This window comes from Aotus nancymaae, unplaced genomic scaffold (assembly GCF_030222135.1).
Source record: "Aotus nancymaae isolate 86718 unplaced genomic scaffold, 86718_ANA_hifiasm-v0.15.2.pri h1tg000092l, whole genome shotgun sequence".
Classification (NCBI taxonomy): Eukaryota; Metazoa; Chordata; class Mammalia; order Primates; family Aotidae; genus Aotus; species Aotus nancymaae.
In genome coordinates this window covers 10,629,266-10,647,342 of record NW_026988507.1, presented here as the reverse complement: position 1 = coordinate 10,647,342, position 18,077 = coordinate 10,629,266, and the positions used below count along the sequence as shown (strand labels likewise).

Here is an 18,077-nt window from a genome sequence, read left to right as displayed (position 1 = left end):
TGCAGGGTTGCCACAATGATTGAACTAAGCAGCCACAATGGCAACTTTATTTCAAGAATCAAGAATCAATTCCCTTCATGCCTTCATACATTCTTCTTTTTTCCTTGGTTCCCATCCCATGCCAGTGACGCTGCTGTGAGAAATACAACCACCAACTCACCTAGATGTGCCAGTCCTATACTGAGCAATTGCAGAGGCCTAGCCTAACCCAGCACACAGTCCATGGGCTGTTTTTTTTTTTTTTTTTTTTTTTGAGACGGAGTTTCGCTCTTGTTACCCAGGCTGGAGTGCAACGGCGCGATCTCGGTTCACCACAACCTCCGCCTCGTGGGTTCAGGCAATTCTCCTGCCTCAGCCTCCTGAGTAGCTGAGATTACAGGCACACGCCACCATGCCCAGCTAATTTTTTTTTATTTTTAGTAGAGATGGAGTTTCACCATGTTGACCAGGATGGTCTCGATCTCTTGATCTCGTGATCCACCTGCCTCGGCCTCCCAAAGTGCTGGGGTTGTTTTTACCTAAAGTAAAATATCAAGCTATCACTGTGCATATACGTATGGCCAGAGCAGAAGCCAACAAAATCATTTTATTAAGGCAAAGGTACAGATAGTTCAGCATTTTCCACTCCAAATGGCAATCAAGAGAACCACAGAGGAGGATTTTAAACTTCAAGGTTTCTTCACAAACCTATACATTCTTTTTGACCAAAATGTCATAGGAGCAGCTTAAAAATCTTTGTCATTGTGCTCGCTTTGGCAGCACATTTACTAAAATTGGAACAATACAGAGAAGAGTAACATGGCCACTGTTCAATGATGACATGCAAATTCATAAAGTGTTCATATTTCTATGCACTGCATGTCTGTATCAAAACATTTCTGGTACCCCATAAATATACACCTACTATGTACCCATAAAAATTAAAAATTAGGAAAAGGAAAATCGTTGTCAACAACCAATATTAAGAAACAGATCAATTTTTTTTATTATGAACATTAATATATTTTATACCATATTGAGAAGATTCATTCAACACCTTAGTAGATTTTATGTTTTGGTGGGTGTGTTTCAATCCCATACTACTATGATTTGAATGTATCCCCAAATTTCATGTGTTAGAAACTTAATACCCAAATTCACATGTCGATTGGGGTTAGGGCCTTTGGGAGGTAATTAGGATTAGATAAGGTCACAGAGGAGGGCCCCCATGATGAAACTCGTGGCTTCATAAGAAGACTTGAGCAGACACACACCCTCCCTCTCACCATATGGTGTCCTTCAACACAGTAACATGCTGCAAGAAAGACCTCAAAAGATGCATCAGATGTCAGCACCCAGAACAAGGAGCTAAATAAATTTATTTTCTGTGTAAGTCATCCCTGTTGGTATTCCGTTATAGCAACAGAAAATGGACTAAGACACACACTGAAATCACAGCTTCTAGAGTCCGTGTGATTTTAGTCTCAAAACATTCTAGGGCCTCCAGGTTGAATGGGGTAAAGTAGAAAGCTGGACAACTAGACCGGATGGCATGGGAGTGAAGTAAGGTCCAGAGATGACCCAGAACAGATCAGTGCCAGTCCACGTAGACAGGTGGAATAACTCTGGTGGCAGTTCCGAGTTCTGCACAGCCCACGTGAGTTGAAGTCGACCCCAGTTGGGACAAAAGGAGACAAGTTTCCCTCTCCACAGGGACGGGGCTTTCAATAATTTCACTTAGTCAAGTGGGTTTGGATTCAAGATACCAAGAAAGAGATCTAAATCAGGAAACCAAGACAGAAGCCAAGTCTGACAAGTAAAATAGGAGGTTAAAGGGAAAGCTATGATCCTAAAAGCACAGGAATAATTGAAAGTAAGTCTGGAGCAGCCAAAAAAATTCACACTAACGAGTTGGTGGAACAAAAACTATTGCTGTGATTTACTTGTGGCTTTATTTAGGACTGACCCAGAAACTCAAGAGGGTCTGAGTTTGTCCACTTGTGGCACGAAGAACTTCACCTGAAAAAAGTTAAGCAAGACGGGAATTCAAAGAAAACCTGATGTCATAGAACACACACTTGTGAAAAATTATGATTAGGTTATATTAAGTTAATAAAAAATTTAGAGCCAAAGCTAACTAAAGAAACCGTACACTCAAAAACAAAAACCAAGTCTGCTACAGAGGCAAAAGAAGATCCAATTCCTCTCATGTAACAAAATAGATAAGAATATGATCAAGGACAGATGGAATCTGTTGCCAATCTAAGGGCAAGTTAGCAAACTAAAATTCAAAAGCCTCATATTGTATTGCCTAAATTGACACTTGAAAATGTCACAGATGCCACAGTTGGATTAAGGAACTTTAAATGGCATGTCAAACAACCAGGAATGAAATCTGCAATCTCATGTTTAATTAGCAGTTGACAACCTCCACTTCAGAACAGGACAGATGAAGACTAACAGACCAACAGGCTACTCAGAGAGAAGTGTTTTGTGTTGAACTCAGGTGAAAGCAAGCAAAATAAATACCTTAGAAACTCAATGATTTTCAAGAAACATGAAATAGTTATGGACTTGTGTTTGATTTACCATCAGTGACTTGGAATAATGTGCTGGGAAAATATCTACTTCATCCTAATACATTATGTCTTTACATAGCTATAGGTAAAAAGTTAAAATTAAATATCAATATATCTTCTTCTGGAAAGCATCCTCAGTACCGTAATGCTTAACCCTATATTCTGGGTGAGCAGCACTATTTGCCCTCATCAATTCCAGGAAATAGTCTTTGATAAAGTCAGTGTTCATCAGTAGAAATGAAAACAATATAAATCATCAAAGGAGACAGCATAATTCTTAGAAAAACAAAGCTAATGCCCTTATTAAACAATGAAGTCATTCAATTAAATCAATGGTTGACATACTAAATTTAATACATATTGTACTGAGTTGCTGAAATAAAGCAGATGGTGTATAATATTTAGCATGTTACTCAAAATGTCCTTCCTTAATATAAAGATGAACAATTTTTTTTTTTTGAGATGATTCTCATTCTATTGTCCAGGCTGGAGTGCAGTGGCATGATCTCCGCTCACTGCAACCTCCGCTTCCAGAGTTCAAGTGATTCTCCTCCCCCAGCCTCCCAAGTAGCCAGGATTACAGGTGCCGCCCACCATACCAGCTAATTTTTGTATTTTCAGCAGAGATGGGGTTTCACCATGTTGGCCAGGCTGGTCTCGAACTCCTGACCTCAGTTGATCCACCTGCCTCAGCCTCCCAAAGTGCTGGGATTACAGGCGTGAGCCACCACGCTCAGACCAAGATGGAGAAATTCTTATGCTATATGCTAGAGGGGTAAATGTCAAGCTACTAAAGGGTATCAACATACCAATTACAACAATTTCAAAAAACTGTCAGTATACATATAAAAACAGACTAAAAAGAAATATAGCAAAATGCTAGTAGTAATTATATTAGGGAACTATGACTGATTGTTTTTCTCATCTTTTCCTGATAATTTTTCTAAAGTGATTAACCTATTTTAATAATAGAAAAAAAACTGAATAAAAATAACTTTCTTATGGAATTACATACTGATTTTGAGATTATTAGACAGGCTTACAATATATATTTTCAGAGAGGCTTACAAGATATACTTTCTGATTCTAAATATCAGTCTTTTTCTAAAATGCCTTCAGGCAAGTTTTTATATAAGCTTTAATAATAAGTATTGCAGGCACACTGCCCTATTAGCTCTAGGTAACAGGAAAAAAATTTATCAAAAAAGTTAATATACAATTAAAATTTTTATATTATTACTTCTGCTCCTTTTACTCAGTTTATCTCTTATAGTGCTCTTTAATCCACAGCCTAGTTTAATAATTTCTTGCCAAGGTTGATGAAAGGAAGTAAAAGGAAAGCATTAGCAATAGTTCCAGAAATCTGGTGCAACCTAATTCAGAAGGAAAATTCATATTTTTACTATCCACTTGAGTTACCATTCTCTTACATTAGGTTAAGCAACTAGTAAAAAGTATAACTCAAAACTATTATTAATCTCAAAAAGTATATGGTAGTAACTTTACAAACACTAAGAACTATGCTAATTAAAAGCCTTTGTGGGAAAAGAAAGAATAAAAATCGTGAATTCTAATAAAGTATAAAAGGAGGAATTTGATAGAGTAGATCAGTATGGTATGTGATTTACATATTGAAAGCAAAAAGAAAACTGGGAGACTGGATAGAATGCGGTTTTTGGAAGTATTTAAATATGCTGTTACATCACTTATAGTGGTGTAAGAGATGCTTAAAAAGCAAAAGAACAGACACCAAATACAAACACCTTTAAAGCGCCTTGCAAATTTAAGTTATGGGTTACACCTCAGAGAATAACTAATCCAGTTGCTAGAGTCTGGAATATAACCAAAATACCCATGGTTGGTATCCTAGTCCATTTCATGGTGCTATAACAAAATACCACAGACTGAGTAATTTATAATGCACAGAGATATATTTCTTACAGTTCTGGAGTCTGGGAACTGCAAGGTCAAGAGGCCTGCATGTGGCAAGGTCTTTCTTGCTGCATCATCCTAAGAAATGCAAGACAGCATGCACAAGAGAGCAAGAGGGGGCTAAACTGTTTCATAACAAATCTTAAGATAACGAAACTACTCCCGCAATAATGACATTAATCCATTCTGCCCTTGTGAACTAATCACTTTTTCTTAGGCCCCACTTCCCAGCATTGTTACATTGGGAATTAAGTTTCTAACACATGAACTTTTGAAGGGACACATTCAAACCATAACAGTTGGTTATACCAAATTCATCTAATAATATTACTACCTCTTTCACGTGGTTGTCTCTTGATCCTTTCCCAAATCCACTGAGGTAGGAGAGAATTACCGAGGGAAAACTTAACTTTATAGTAAGAGTCTAAACCAAAACAGTTTTCTAACCATGCAATGCTCATTCTATTATGGCACATTGCCTTCAATTACTTTAATGCCTCCAGCTCATGTGATTCCAGTACACAATGGACACTCAATAATTATGTATTAAATGAATGAATTTTGATCCAAGAAAGTAAGTAAGAAGCAATACAATTGGAGCTAGAGATGCTCTGTGCCTCATTAGTACCGTGTGATCAATATGTCACATCATAATAAACTACAGCTTGACTCTCCAAGGTCTCTTGTTCCCACTTACTGAAAGATAAAAACTTATTTAGAACAAGTCCTAGCTGACTTAGTAGCTGTATCAAATAATGTGAGTATCTACTCTGAAAAAATATAATTCCTTCATCATATTGAGAAGTCTATGATGATATCAGGCCTGAGTGACAGGCACATCTCTCCAAAGTTAAGAATAAGTCAAATCCAGTCTCAAAAGCTAACATCTTACTACACACTAAGAGACCCCAAAATGGGGAATAAACCTTGAGCTGTCCTTGAATTTTTTTTTAGCCTCTGGGTGGGTCCGTGATCCCCACCACTCCACAACTAAGTTTGAACATTTTCCTTGGTTCTTTCCTCCTACTGAAGAAGCAGATGGAGGTGCCCAAGTAGACTGACCCTGGGGTTAAATCCTGAATGAACTTTATTACAGTCTTGGCACTTAGATATCTACTTGTCTCAAGTCAATAGCGCAATGTCCTTCACATGTTCTATGGTAATAGTGCTTAAATATTATTTGCGTTTTTGAACCTTTTAAGCCATTTCCTATTGGAATTTCAGAGGGAGAGAGAGAAGAATCATATATGGCAGGTCTAAGACCCCAAATGGCAGAAATTTTTCTGCATGACAGCAGTCTAGAAAAGCTTTGTGTAGATGTGGGATTTAGAATGCTTTCTGGGTGACAGGACTCCATTACAATCAAAATATATTGTATTCTAAATTTCCTTCTGAAATAAAGTCTGGTTAAGAACCACCAATTTAGTGAAGTAACACTCAAAAGGAGGTCTTTTTAAATCACTCAGATTTCTGCCTCCATCGTCCATTCCAGATCCCCAAAAATATGCCTCACTCCACCCCACCTGCACCCCACACTCCAGCCACCTTCCCTGTAGTGAGGTTGTTATTACTGCAATGTGCCATAATCCTTCAGTCTGTTCAAGTAAAGTATTAAGAACCAAAGTGGGAGGAAGCAGGGCAGCCACATGTCCCAGGCCTAGAATTCACAAAAGAGCTTCTATTTACATGTTTAAAAGTATTTTCAAATTAGACTATAAACAAACTATATTTCTCTGGTTGTTATGAAAGCATTAATGTGCTACAAGCAAATGTTAAAAACAGTCTACATTTTTTTATAATTCAGTTCTGGCATTTCTTCATATTTTAATATACCAGAAACCTCAAAATTAGACCTGAGCTTCTACCCCTGGGGTTCTTCTCCCTTTACCTCTGCGAGATCTCTGTTAGAATCACTGATGAAGTTCCTACTACTGAGGTGCTCCTAAAGCCAAAATAATGGGCTGACAGTGGACGGCCTTATCTAAATGCCAAACTAAAATTATCTAAGGAATGCTCAAGGGATTAAAATTGTAAGTTATTTTAATATAAAGATTATTTCTTAGATGTATGTTAGCAATACACGAAGTCCTAAAAAATCCACGGCACTAATCAAGAAGACTTGCGCTGCTAGTCATGTGACCTCTACCAATTCCTTTATAACTTCTCTGGGCCTCTAACGTCTCAACTATCTCGAAGAAGGGGTCTCAATCAATTAGTCCTTTCAAGATCGCTTTCAACTTTAAAACCGATTTTGTCAATAATTATAAGGGTTTACTTCATAATCTTTTTTTTTTTTGACAGGGTTTCACTATGTTACCCAGGCTGGAGTGCCCTAGCTATTCACAGGAGTGATCACAGCACATTGCAGCCTTGAATTTCTAGCCCCAAGAAATCTACCCACCTCAGCCTCTCAAGGGGCAGAGACTACAGGCACACACCACAGTGCCAGCTTTAAAAATTTTTAATAATTGCAAAAAAAACAAAGGACAAGGTAACCTCAAATATGATTCTGAAACCTTCAGAAAGATCTCATAATAGTTGTATAGTATCATGAAAACTGTCCCTTTGGCTTGGCTGTCATTTGCTTCGAATAATGCCTGAGCCACAGGAAAACTATTTTAACACTCTGAGAAGATTAAATAGTTAATCCATTGGGAAACCAAGTTGAATCCACAAATCCCCTTTCTAAAGAGAAGCACTGAAAATAACAACAAACAACTTTGTTTCATTTTGAATAAAACTGATCTAACGATATGCAGTAAACAAATACTACTATCTGCCATGCATTTTCATTGATATGCTTTCCTTCCTAATCTGAAACTCAGATTATGTCAGGCCACATGTGATTTTGACAGAAAGCAACCATTTATAAGTCCAAGACTCATCTTTGAGCTGTAACATGTCTTGGGGAAAAATATTTATAATAATGAATATTCCACGTCAATTTATTTGAGTAGGAATTGATGAGAATTGGAAGATACGGCATATTATAATATTAACTGCTAAGATAATTTCTGCTTTCATGGTTTCACTAAACTGGAATTTCTAGTGCATCATTCACTACCCCATAATTATGCATCAAAATATTAACCAATTAGCAGGTAAGATGGCAAGAGCTCAAGGGGTAGTAATAATTAGACATGAAACCTGAACTTCCATCAAGTCCCAAATAACAGGTCCACTACTTAATAAACCATATCTGAAGAACAAGTACCGACTCATATTCTGTAAATGAAATTATTTCATTGACTTTCTACTTGCATTATCTGCTGGTTTTTCAGTCTACTCGCTTTCATTTCCATTATTTCCTCCTCCAAATACAAAGACATATAAGTAGGGCATGATATAAGTAATATCCTCCAATGCATGGCATTTTGTATGAAATGTTTGGAAGCAGGGCACAGTTTAAAAAAAAAAAACTCATTGTGAGAAATGTATGAACTAAAAAGTCATTGAGGAAAATAAGAGAGAAATAAAAACTCAAATCTAACTTTCATTTCTGGTGTGTGCCATTGATTCTGTTTTGTGTTCATTCCAACATATTTCATGTGTTTAAAAAGCATTGTATTGCTAGATCTAAGCTCCATGAAAACAAGGACAACATGTGTCATGTGTGTTGTGGTAGGAAAGCATCTGGAACATAATAGGCACTTAGAGATTTGTTGCATTAAGGATGAAACAAACAAATAACCAAACACCAAATAACCATCTATTTCCATAAAATAAATGAATAAATGTTTTTCAGAGGTCTTGCTTATTTGCCCCCGTATTTTTTGAACATTAAATTATTTCTAACAATTTACGTCACATGTATATTTAGAGTTTGAACTTAAAAGATCCTTATTAAGTAAAATGTTTTTAAAACATTTGGAAATATGTTTCAGAGCACAGCAATAGATAGCAGAAACCTGAACTTGAGTTCCAATTCCGTTACTTGGTGGCGAATAAACCTTGAGACTCATTTTCTTCTCCGTAAAATAGAGATGATAATAGCTGCCCAGGCTATCTCACAGAATTTTAACATAGAGTAAATAAAATATTGTTCATTTGTGTTATAACCAGAATGGGACAAAGAGACAATTACAGCCTACATGTTTCTTCCTCAGTTACAAGGATACCTAAAGAAATTATATAATTAGGAAAGTCAAGTTAGAAATACTAAAATAGTTCTTTCCTGTGAATATAGAGGCATCACTAGTGCCTGCAGTTTGACTAACAACAACTAAAATCACATTTAACAGACTGCACATGAAAAGTTCTTACAACTCTTCATATCTTTAGGTTGCCATGTCAGCAGTGGGAAAAAGAAAACTATAGTGAGGTCACATTGCAAATAAGTGCTAGTGACATACCTAAAACTGAACTTCTGACTGTCCAAATAGCCTCTAAGCCTGCTGAGCAATGCTATTCCTTAAAGTGCTTTGGTAAGGTGAAAACCCAGCAAACAGAAACACAAATTAGACCACATTACACGCTAATCCAAACTCAGTGTCAAGGATAGGCACAGTTCTCTGATAAAACCAGGCAAGGAAATTTCGGTTTCTACATACAGAGAATAACATAAAAACACAAAGGTCCTTTCTGTATCTCCATTTTCACCAAGCTCTTGACATATTTTTCAAGCTAAAGTTCTTGAAAAGGAAAAACATTTCAAAGTTGTTGTGTCAGCAGAGGTAGAGAAGAGAAAGGGACACATCATCTCATCACGTATTAGATTCAGAATATGAAATGTTTGACTTTATCATTTTTAGTTAACTATTCAGATCAATTCAGTATACTTAGATAATAAGAATAGATTCTATATTGTAATTTATTGTTCATTTTTGTTGGCAACATTTATCTAAGCAATCCATTCAACTTACCACATTTTCTAGGAAATCAGCTACCTTATTATTGAGTCTAAAATCCATACCTTCCTATACCCAGGCACTCCGAGGAAAAAAAAGTGTTGCTGTTGAATCACATCTTACATGTATATATACTTGTGTGTGCATATGCATATCGACTCTAAAACCAGACACCAATATGTTGGTATTTTCTTAATCTAAGGATATGATTAGCCCATGATGGGGTGTCTGTGAAGTTTTATTCGAAATGTATTCCTCACATTTTTAAGTTATAGTGCAGCGGTATCCAATAGACACATATACTGTGAACCATATATAGTTTTAAAATTTCTAGTAACCATATTTTTAAAAAGGAAAAAGGAATAGATAAAATTAATTTTAATTATAATTTATTTAACTCAATGTAAATAAAGTATTATCATTTCAACATATAGTCAATATAAAAATTGAGATATTTACATTCATTTATTCAGAGTAAGTCTTTGAAAGCCAGTGTGTATCTATTACACTTACAGTCCAAGTATTTCATCAGAAATACTTGTATCACTATTGTGATTTCAAAAACTTTACAGTTGAAAAAGTAAATCCAAGTTGGTTGAAGCATACTTAAAAGTTTCTAATAACTAGATGAAGGACGAGTTTTTACATTTACATTTTAACTCACTGAAACGAAATAAATTAAAATTTTTGTTTCTTAGTAGCATTAATTGTAATTCAAGTGCTTAACAGTCACATGGGGTTGGATAGCAAGTGTTGTCATCTGAATCCATATCTATCTCGAAGAAAGAAACCCCACAGAGCATCTCAAATATACTGCCAAAGGGTATTTTGAAATTGAATAAAAATTTTTCTCCCTAAATGAGAAACTTTCTGTTTAATGTCTTTTTCCCAAAGCCTTATACAATCCATTCACTTACTTTGAGAAACATACAATAGCATCAACAGCTTTAACATGCTGATCAGCCTTTAATAAAACATAAGCACCTCTAGGATGCATTTCCACAATTATATTATTGATTAAAGGAAAATAGCAGGTCAAATGCTTCTGTTGATTTAGCATATAGACATACAATTTTGTACTGATTTATTTATTCTGCTGAGGAAGGCTGTCACAAACTGAAGGGTAGGATAACAGGATGCTGGAAAGATTAAATAATTTGAGGAATTTTTTTTTTCCTTTTTTCCCACCAAATCTCATGTTGAAGAGGAAACATTTTAGTTACATTCAGGTCCTTTCTTAGCTCTATCTGTTCTAGCAGTATCAGAATATGAATAACCTCTGAAAGCCATTCTTTTGTAACTGAACTTACACAAAATCAAGAAGATGCAATTGACCCAAAGCTAAGTGAAACTTTGCAAAGCCATGTTCTTGCCTCTCACCTCTGCAGAGTTAATGGTTAAGAACTCGGGCTATAGAGTCAAGCTCTCTGGGTTGAAACTCTGGTTCTTTCATTTGTTACCAATTTAACTTTGGGTGGTTTACTTAATCTTTCTGTGCCTCATCTAAATGACCGTAAAAACAGGACCTAAGTGACAGATTGTTATGATGAGGAATAAGTAAGACTTTACATGAGATAAAACATCTTAACGTGCAGCACTAACCCTGGCACACAGTATAGGTCAAACAATTATCACTACTTTTAGCACAGAAATCGGGATAACAGAGATGAGGATATGTCTTCAATAAATATTGGTTATAAATTAACAATATAAGTCCAAACACTTTATAAACACTAAAGTGCTATATGATAGAAGCTAATTTTATCCTATATAAAATAAGTTTACAGGGTAGCTCTGTTCAGAGAACAATGTATTTAATGAAAGAAATCCTGGATTTAGCCAGGCGCAGTGGCTAATGCCTGTAATCCCAGCAATTTGGGAGAGATGGTTTGAGCCCAGGAGTTCAAGAACACTCTGGTTCCATAGCTACAAAAATTTCTAAAAATTAGCCAAGCAAGGTAGCACATGCCTGTGGTCCCAGCTACTCAGTAGGCTATGGCAAAAGGATTGCTTGAGCCCAAGAGATTGAGGCTGCAGGGAGCTATGATGGTACAATGACACTCTAGCCTGGGTGACAGAGCAAAACCTTGTCTCAAAAAAGAAGGAAGGAAGGAAGGAGGGAGGGAGGGAGAGAGGGAGGTAAAGAAAGAAAAGAAAGAGGAAGGAAGGGAGGGAGGGAGGAAGGAAGGAAAGGAAGGGAGGGAGGGAAGGGAAGAGAAAGAAAGAAAGGGAGGGAGGGAGGGAAAGAAAGAAAAAGAAAGGAAGAAAGAAAGAAAAGAGAGAGAAAGAAAGAGAAAAGAAAAGAAAAAAGAAATCCTGATTTCAACAAATTGAATCTTAGCAATGTGGCTTACTAAGTTATATTAACGTTTTTATAAAGCCCTTCCCCCAAAATCAAACCCACATTCATTCACCTAAAAAGTCCTAACATACACACCGAAACAAAATACAAGTCGTTTATCAGTCAACATGGCTCTGCTTGCCTCCCTTGAAAGCAGCACTGGATTTAACAGAATGGTCAGTAAACTACTTTGTGATACGCTAAAGAATTCACATATAAAAACCTCAAATCTCTAAAAACAAATTATCTATTTTCACTAATATTTTATGCAACTTCTTCACCTTCCTTCCCTGATCAGATCTCCTAATAAAATTGCCTCTTACTGGGGTGTTTTTTTTTTTTTGAGACAGAGTTTGGCTCTTGTTGCCCAGGCTGCAGTGTGATGGCAGGATCTCGGCTCACCGCAACCTCCGCCTCCCGAGTTCAAGCGATTCTCCTGCCTCAGCCTCCCGAGTGGCTGGGATTACAGGCCTGCGCCACCACGCCCAGCTATTTTTGATTTTTAGTAAAGACCAGGTTTCTCCGCATTGGTCAGGCTGGTCTCAGACTCCCGACCTCAGGTGATCCGCCCTCCTCAGCCTCTCAAAGTGCTGGAATTATATTCGTGAGCCACCGCGTCCGGCTCTTACTGGGTTTTCTATCTTTTCCCTTGCCCTTTCTTTGCCCTAGTGCAGTCATTAACTGGTATTAAAGGGCCAAAAGAGAGGTAGTGGCCGTGAATGAGAGAAACAGACTAACCTAACAAATGGATAAGTAGCCTTAGAATAACCAGGAAGGACTAATTAAAACTTCACAAACTTTCTAACAGGTGATTCTGACCAGTTGTAAAACAGTCACCTCCCTGGGTGGTAATTTCCTCATCTGTAAAATGAAGGTACAATTAAAAAAAAAAAAAAAACAACTTTAAAACTCACTTTTTTCTTTAAGTTAATTAAAGATACAGCATATACAAAGCAGCCATTACTATGTCTAACCCAAGATGTGTCACAAAAATAGTAACTATAGAAATGCCTCGAGGAGAGAATTTTAAAAATAATTTTCTGGAAAGAATAGACTAGGAGATTGTTAATAATTTCTAATTTCTTGGAGTGCAGATTATTTTTGTAATCCTTAAAGCATAAAGAGATGTGAATTAACAGTAGACGCTCAGAGCTGTGAAAGCCACGCACTTACACTAGGATGAATGCTTCATTAATTTTTCACACAGTATGATGATGTTGCAATTTTCCATGAGCAACTATCAGAGCTTTCCTTCTTGATATGTATCAAAACAGCCTAACTTACATTGAATACTCGTGCCTGTCATTGACTGAAATATAATTTTGATGTACTTAGCATTTCCAAACTCACACCCTGGCCTGTGTAACGTTACGATGACATTGTATCCACCCTGCCTAACGTCAGTATGTTTCACCCAGTCACCCATTTCACCCTTCCTCTGGCTAAAGAGTTTTCTTCCTTCTGTAGACCTCTCTCCGGTGGATTTTACCTTAAATACTACTCCCATTCCAACACCCAAGAGGCCAGATCTGTCTCCTCTACCCACACGCGGGGGCATATCTAATCCCCGTGATGCTGAAAAAGACGTCCCATTTGCACAGACATCAGAGCCCGAGTGGGCGCGCGGCGGGCCCTGCGGTCGCCGGGGCTGTCAGATGCTTTGTCTCCTGCCTGGGAAGGCCGGAGCTGCATGGACACGTATGACAGACACTCTAGAACTAATAAAAAAAGAACACCTCGGCCCCGCGCAGAGGCAGCTCCACCCGGACAGGCGATCGCTTAAAGCGGCCAGACCTGAGGCGACTGAACCGGCGAGGGGACGGAGGGGAGTGATGATGGCTTTTCCCTCCGGAGGAATCAAGACGCCCCCCAGGGACCCGGCGCCGCGCGGCCGCCAGCCACCTGCAAAAGCAGACGGCGTGAGGGTGGCGCGGTCTCCCCGCCAGCACCCGGCCGCGCGTGCCAGGCCGGCGGGGACCCACTGCCTCGGTTTCCTCAGCCGCAGACCCCGGCAGGGAACGCCCCCCAGGTCGCTCCACCCGGCAGCCGGTGCCCAGGGCCACAGCCAGGTCCTTGCCTCGCCCTCAACCCGCCGCCCGCCGCCCGTCCTCACCTGACAGCCACCCGCACGGAGCTCTCGTCCGGGGCGCCCAACATGTTGGCGGTGGGCGGCGACCGGGCCTCTGGGCCTCCTCACCGTGGAGCTGAGGCGCCGCCGGGGCCGCGGGGCTCGGGCGCAGTAGGCTGGGGCGTCTGCTGGCGGCCGGCTCACCTCCGCCGCGCTCCAGCCATGTTGGGCGACTGAATGGAAAGGTGGAGGCGGCGCTGAGGCAGCAGGAGGAGGAGGTGATTCACGGCTCGCGGGCGCCCGCCCCTTCCCCCCGCTCACCCCCCAGGATCTGGGGCGGGGACGGAGCGAGCCTGAACTGCGAGCGCGCCGGGGGAGAAGTCAGCAGGCCGCCGGCGGCCTCGGGGCGGCCGGGTGAGCGCGCCCTGCCCCCTCCGGTGGGGACGCGGCCTCTCAGCGGCGGGGCTGGGCACTCCACGCCCGCCCGGGCGCTCCGGGCTCCTCGCCCCGCACTGCGTCAGCCGCGGCCGCGCAGCTCGGCCCCACCTCGCCCTCCCCCAGCCAGCGCCCCGCCCTGCCCTCGGCGGGACACTGCCTGGCGCTGCTGGGCAGGGAGGCGAGGGGGAGGGATGCCCGCCGCCGGCTGTCCTCGCCCGAGGGCGACCAGCCTGTGCGCCCTTCCAGGCTCTTCTGCGAGAAGGAAGCAGCCGGTGCACGCGCTGCTGCCAGGTCCCTTCTCCAATCCAAGCTTGATTCAGCGGCGCGCCGGGAGCCAGCCAGCTGCTGCTCCGGTTCGGCTTTGTGTCCCTCGCATACCCTTATTGTCCCGTCTGCAGCTTGGACTTTGACCCCCTTCCCTAGCCCCCAGCTGAACGCCCCCTCCTCCCTCCCCGGAGTCGGTCATCCATGCTAAACGGACTCCCCGGTTTGTCCACTGTCTCTGGGCAGCTGGGCTGTTCCACAGACCATTGCCCGTTTACCAGCTCGGGCGGGATATGGAAATGATCTTCTCGAGACTCCTGAATGCGTTTCTGTTCAACCATTTGTACCCTGGTAAATGAACTGCACCCTGGTACTGCCAAGTGTTCCCAGAACCGAATATCCACCAAGATCTGCTGTGTAGTCAATGCTTCCAAACTGATTTTCTTTCCCTTCTGGCCTTTGAAAAGCACCTCCCAATCCCGGGATTCTCTCAACATTGACCCATTGTGGTTTCTGTTTGTCACTATTGTGCTTCCACATGCCTTCAGATAGCTCTGTGGAAACAGCCTTTATTAGCTTTGCCACAGAGTATCTTTTGTGGACTGCTCCATACATCTCTATAAACAAACATGTGGTTTCATACAAAAATGGCATCATAGATTAAATGGCACTATCCAAATAAAGGCACTACCTCAAGTGCCTACAATCTACAATCACACACCTAATCATCTTGTTCAGCAGTGATATAGCAGCGTGGCTCAGAGAAGGCAGCGACACTTTGGGGAAAACACTAAGTGTTTGATGATTTAAACCCAGGGGAAGGCCAATGGGGCATATAAGAATAGATAGTTTTAAACTTATTCTGTCCTGTAATTTTACTACCCCTAAATCTTATCAGACATGTAACTGGGAGGTAAAGAGGGCAGAGATGCTGAGTATCCTTCTATAGATCAAATTGGTGGCAACGCTCTTCTCTGATTACTCTTTTTTGGGAGACCTTCCCTAGCCTCAAAATTTATCCGTTGACAAATGAGAGCTGCATTTCACCCTGCCCTGGCAAGCCCATATCTGGGTGGATCTGGACTGGCCTCCTTGCTTCTTGTGTTGATGAAAGCTTCAACGAAAGCAAGAATGGCCCAGCACATTTAGCAAGAAAACTAAACAGAAATTTCTATAATTCAAGATCCTCTTTAAAAAAAAAAAAAAAAAAAACCTTCTTATTTTATTTTATTCTTTGACACAGAGTCCTGCTCTGTTGCCTAGGCTGGAATGCAAAGGTGCAATCTCAGCTCACTGCAACATCCTCCTTCAGGGTTCAAGTGATTCTCATGCCTCAGCCTCCCAAGTAGCTAGGATTTCAGGTGTGAGCCACCACATCCAGCTAATTTTTGTATTTTTAGTAAAGACAAGATTTTTACCATGTTTCCCAGGCTGGTCTCACTCCTGACCTCAAGTGATTCACCCGCCTCAGCCTCCCAAAGTGCTACCTCACCTGGCCCAAAAGAGTTCTCATTTTAAATAACTATAGTATTCATATATGTCTCGATAAGGGGGTTCACAAACACAAATGCCTACAGGAACCAGGCAGGTAGAGCAGAGAGTGGAGCAAGGTGAATACTATGACAAACATGAGGACTATGATAAAATAGAGACATGGGCCCCCTCCAAAGGTGGTGGCCATCCTCAAATCTGGCTGAATATTGCCTTGATGAAATGCAAATCCAATGATGCCAAGATTTTTGTTTCTTGTATGCATGTTGTTCTCGAGAAAGAGAGAAACACAGATATTTATGCAAAAACTCCTTAGTTTTAAATACCAACAACTAATTCAGCACAATATTTACATTTGCTGCAAACCTGTCAAAATATGTCTTGGGCCAACTTTAGTCCCAAGCCACCAGGCTGGAATTTCTGGACAAAACATTAGCACCAATAATAGCTGTGGCTTTGAGTTCATATTGCACATGGTTTCAGGAAGAGGCAGTGTAAAAATTCAAATTCTCATTAATGACCTACTCAGTAACTTTTCCCCAAATTTCTAAAGTTGTAAAATTAACATACTATTTTATATTTAGTTCAAATTCATTTATAGCTGCTATAGCACCTTTCCTTATAACTCCTCTAAATAATCTTAATTTCAAGAAAGTTCCAAGGGCAGAGCTTTTACTGCAAGAGTGGTTTAAGTCCTATTCCAATCATTGACTCAATAAATATTTACTAACTGATTATATGAAAACAAAGTGAGGGACACCAGTGATTTAGAGAAGAATAAGACAATGTCAGTTCTTACAAAGAGTTTACTGTCTAGCACAGGAAGATATATTTTAAAATGCATAAGTGGAATAACAGAATTTAGGAGAGAAATATGATGAATTTGACCTGGAAGGGTAATGAATTCTACAGATATAAACTGCTAGGGATGGTCTCCCTGAGTCCACTCTTGCCTTCATTGCAGAAATACTGTCTTTTTTTTTTTTTTTTTTTTTGACCAGGCTGTTGACCAGGCTGAAGTACAGTGGCGTGATCTCGGCTCAATGCAACCTCCTCCTCCTGGGTTCAAACGATTCTCCTGCTTCAGCCTGCCGAGTAGCTGGGATTACAGGCACACACCACCATGCCTGGGTAATTTTTGTATTTTTAGTAGATACAGGGTTTCACCATGTTGGCCAGGCTGATCTTGAATTCCCGACCTCAGATGATCCACCTGCCTTGGCCTCTCAAAGTGTGTGATTACAGGTGTGAGCCACCATGCCTGGCCAGAATAATATCCTTTTAAACATAAGTCATATATGTCATTTCCCTACCTGAAACCTTCCAATGGCTACTAACACAAATGGAATAAATTGTTCTAGACTTTAAGACCCTCATACTCTGCCCCCACCCCCAACTCTGACCTCACCTCGTGCCACTCTGTGCCTTAACAACTGCTTTTTGGTGAGACTGGTCTTCTTCCTACTTTTTGAACTCATAAAGTTCTTTCCTGCCTTCTGGTCTTTGCATTAGCTATACCCTCTCCCAGGAATGTTCTTTCTCCAGACCTTCCTATGTTTTGTTTTGTTTTAATTTCTAGGTTATCAGCTTAAATGCTGTTTTCTCAAAGAGGCCTCTCCTGATCATCGAATCTAAAATAGCACCCCCACAGAGACCAGCTACAAGATTTGCAACACCTGGTGCAAAATGAAAATGTGCGGGATCTTGTGAGAAAAGGAGGATAAAAATGGTATGAAAGGTATGAAAATAGAAAGCTGTCCCCTTCCTTTAAGCTCTCTCATGTATGGTGTTTTTAATTTGCTATTTAATGTCATTCTCCATAATGAAAAGTTAAAGTTTTAGATTTCCATGACTTTTACCATTCATCTTTACATCGTCCAATGCTGGTTTTAAGTATCAATAGAAGTGCATTCTAACTCATGCATGGGATTATAGAAATCATACAACGTATTTCATAGTTCATACGTGCACATGTATTTTATTCTTAACAGTAGAAATGTGGCACAAAACTAACTCAACAGTTTTTCATACACACATATTCTACTAACATTTCCTACCTTTGGCTTACAGATCAGTAAGGAAGAACTGAAAAGAAAGGAAGCTATTCTGTCCTGTCTTTCCCTTTCCTTTTACTGACA

At 40.2% G+C, this 18,077-nt stretch overlaps 1 protein-coding gene, 1 long non-coding RNA gene and 1 other non-coding gene across 8 annotated transcripts in view; 2 read left to right on the top strand and 1 right to left on the bottom strand.

Moving 5' to 3' along the window:
- The window catches only part of KIF21A (kinesin family member 21A), a 153,968-nt gene extending 139,986 nt beyond the window's left edge, over positions 1-13,982 (bottom strand). For all 6 annotated transcript variants that reach the window (XM_012465612.2, XM_012465613.3, XM_064369836.1 and 3 more), the window contains exon 1: positions 13,792-13,982. In XM_012465612.2, coding sequence (XP_012321035.1) covers positions 13,792-13,835 — 44 coding nt within the window. In that variant the 5' untranslated portion in view covers positions 13,836-13,982. The remainder of the gene's footprint in view (positions 1-13,791) is intronic.
- LOC135271834 (U6 spliceosomal RNA) lies at positions 744-850 on the top strand. Its single transcript, XR_010339967.1, has one exon. It is a non-coding gene; the product is annotated as a U6 spliceosomal RNA (small nuclear RNA).
- A 2,966-nt stretch (positions 13,983-16,948) lies between the features above and the next one.
- LOC135271817 (uncharacterized) lies at positions 16,949-18,077 on the top strand. The gene is made up of 3 exons (XR_010339951.1): positions 16,949-17,070; positions 17,519-17,677; positions 18,010-18,077. It is a non-coding gene; the product is annotated as an uncharacterized LOC135271817 (long non-coding RNA).